We start from the raw sequence: 2,885 nt of genomic DNA on the forward strand, positions 1-2,885 counted from the left end.
CTCCCCATCCTATTCCTCTGCCATCTTGGCTTCACCCACCAAGACCCCACCTGCCACCTCCTTCGGCCTTCTAAACTCCTGCTCTGCCTAAGGCAGGAAAGTGGTGCATTAGAATGCCTGTTTTTGAATGAGTAAGGACTGCTGTTAATATTCCTATAATATCTCGAATTCAGGTACCAGCCAGACTGGAATTTAAGCAAGAATGAGAATATAGAAGACAAAATTCAGATGAAGCCTCTAGTCAAGGAAAATCCTTTGGACTCTGAACCTGAAGCAGGAAGCTCAAATACTCTAAAGAGTCTGTGGTTGCCTGTCAGCACCACCCAACCCAGAAATCTGCCCAGATTGTCTGTGGATGTGCCCTCCTGCTTGGTGAGCACTGGGAAGTCTCTTTGGTCATATTTTGAACTTGACAGGATGGAGTGAGTGTGTGTATTTTGTCACTGGAGGAGTCTTGCAGATATGATGGCCTTTCCTGATATTGGTGGTTTCAGTGAGGGATGTTACCCGAGGTCCTGACGTCTTTGTTTTCTGGGTCCAGCCTGTTCTTCTCCTCCTTGATCCTTGCAGTTCTTCTGCTGACCATCCTGAGCCTGATTCTGGCCCAGTGGCCCAGCCAGGTGTTCTCTGGAGACCCCGTGCTCACAACAGTGGCTGTGCTGCTGCTGCTGCTCACCACTGGGGTCATGATCATCATCTGGAGGCAGCCCCAGGACCCCTCTCCTCTTCTATTCAGGGCAAGTGAGCTTATTTGTCCAAAGTGTCCACCTTGGGTGAATGGAATCTGTGTCCTTTGATGGCAAAATATCCTTTCCTGGACAGGGAATGAGGGGAGTTACTGGAACCAATGGACTCTTCCCTGATCCACACTCAGGGCTTTGCATACACAAACTTAGTTAGTCACTGAATGCCCAGCCTGAGGAGGACAGGAGTCTCCCACCCACGTGGGATAAGATCTCCCTTTCAGACCTCTGGACTGTGTTCAGTGATGAACTGACTCTGCCCACAGGTCCCTGCTCTGCCTGTCCTCCCACTGGTCAGCATCTTAGTGAGTGTTTACCTGATGATGCAGATGACCTCTGGGACCTGGGCCCTGTTTGGCATCTGGAATGCAATTGGTAAGTTGCTTTCTGGGATAAAGAGGTTTTTGAATGACTGAACCCAACATCTTCCTACAATTTCTCCCCACACTGTATCAGATGCCATAGAAGGTCTACTGGGCATTTGTAAGTGAGGTGAGCACCTGGATTTCCTTCTTATCATCTCATTTCCCTACTAGGATTTCTCATATTTTTTGGATACGGGATCCGACACAGCCTGGCAGGGAACAATCATCAACAGCCACCAGCCACCAGCCTCCACCTCCCAGACTCTTGACAAAAACATCCCTGGTGCTGAGTCATCTTAACCACAGGAAGTAGATGCTGCGTGGAATCCCTCCATGCCCTGGAGGATCTGCTGGTGCAAGGGACACTGTGAGCCTTGATGGAGTGTGAAGGTGGAGACATCTAAAGCCCTGTATTTGTTGCTTTCGGAGAAAGTGACTGGACCATTGTGCAGTTTTCGGTAAACTTTTAAAAGTATTCTTATAAATGGGTGCTTCATAAGTGTGCAGCAAGATGAATTTTCACAAACAAAGTGCCACAATGTCAGCAGCAACTAGAGGAATAAATAAATTATTATGGGCACATCAGACGCACCTTCTTGTACTTATTTCTAACAAGAACACAGAGACTGCCTCATTGGAAGGAAACTCCGGTGAGAATGAATTATTTGAAGAGTTATACTCCACGGACTTCCCTGGCAGTCCAGTAGCTAAGACTCCATGATCCCAGTGCAGGGGGCATGGGTTCGACCCCTGGTTGGGGAACAAAACCCTGCATGCCCAATGGTGTAGCCAAAAAAAAAAAAAGATTTAAGAATGACTGACTTCCTCCCCTAGCTTCCCCTTATTAAAATGCAGGTGGACCACATGGGCAAGAGAATCTCTTGTTGCAGGTGGGTCACTCGAGCAAGACAGTGTCCTGGAGAAAACAAGAAGTCAGCAGGCTTGCAGCAATGGAAAAATGACCATGACTTCCTGCTGTAATGATTAGCTGAGATTTTTTCCCTTTAAAGATGGTCATGGCTGAGCAGAACTGTCATGGATGCAAGTCAACCTTTCCCTCAGATCACTGACTTTTCTGAATAAAGCATCTTTCTTCTCAATGAAAGCTTGCCCCATGATTTATTGTCTGTTGAGCAGCAAGTGGCTGAACCTGCATTTGGTTACAAATCTAACTCCGGGTGCAGAATAGCCAATGGGTCCATATGGGTCTCCATGTTTCTGAGTTAATATGCTCAGGGGGAATCTTCTATCTTCAAGAGCAAAGAGTGAAAATGGTAATTTATAGTTAGGATGGCCTAATGCTGGAGCCTGGTCTATCGCATATTTTAAAGCATTTATACCTTTACGGCTTTTGTCATTTGTTCAATGGGTCTGGTTGGGTAGACTTTATTAAGGCACAGAGAGATTGGACAATGTGGAAAAAACTAGCTACCGAATTTCTGTAAAATCATGTTGCTGTTGTTCAGTTGCCAAGTCATGTCATACTCTTTGCGACCTCGTGGACTGCAGTACGTCAGGCTTCCCTGTCCTTCACTATCTCTTGGAGTTTCTTCAAACTCATGTTCACTTAGTCGGAAACCCCCTGAGAGATTTCTGTATTCTGAGAATTGAAAAAATCAGGATTCTTTCAATTCTTTCAGAATCAATCAGTAAGCCTGTCTTAGTGGTGTGTGTGTTTACAAAGTCAAGTCTCACCCTTTGCAACCCCATGGACTGTAACCTGCCAAGCTCCCCTGTCCATGGGATTCTCCAGGTAAGAATACTGGAGTGGGTTGCT

At 46.4% G+C, this 2,885-nt stretch overlaps 1 protein-coding gene across 1 annotated transcript in view; it reads left to right on the plus strand.

Annotated features, from left to right (window-relative positions):
- Positions 1–1,785, plus strand: part of LOC104991853 (cationic amino acid transporter 3-like) — a 13,784-nt gene extending 11,999 nt beyond the window's left edge. The window contains 5 exon segments of the mRNA XM_010844504.1: positions 174–319; positions 322–372; positions 571–737; positions 1,010–1,118; positions 1,280–1,785. Of these exon segments, the coding sequence (XP_010842806.1) occupies positions 174–319; positions 322–372; positions 571–737; positions 1,010–1,118; positions 1,280–1,377 (571 nt within the window). The 3' untranslated portion in view covers positions 1,378–1,785.
- The last annotated feature ends 1,100 nt before the right edge of the window (positions 1,786–2,885 follow it).

This window comes from Bison bison, unplaced genomic scaffold (genome assembly GCF_000754665.1).
Source record: "Bison bison bison isolate TAMUID 2011002044 unplaced genomic scaffold, Bison_UMD1.0 scf7180017848021, whole genome shotgun sequence".
Lineage (NCBI taxonomy): Eukaryota > Metazoa > Chordata > Mammalia > Artiodactyla > Bovidae > Bison > Bison bison.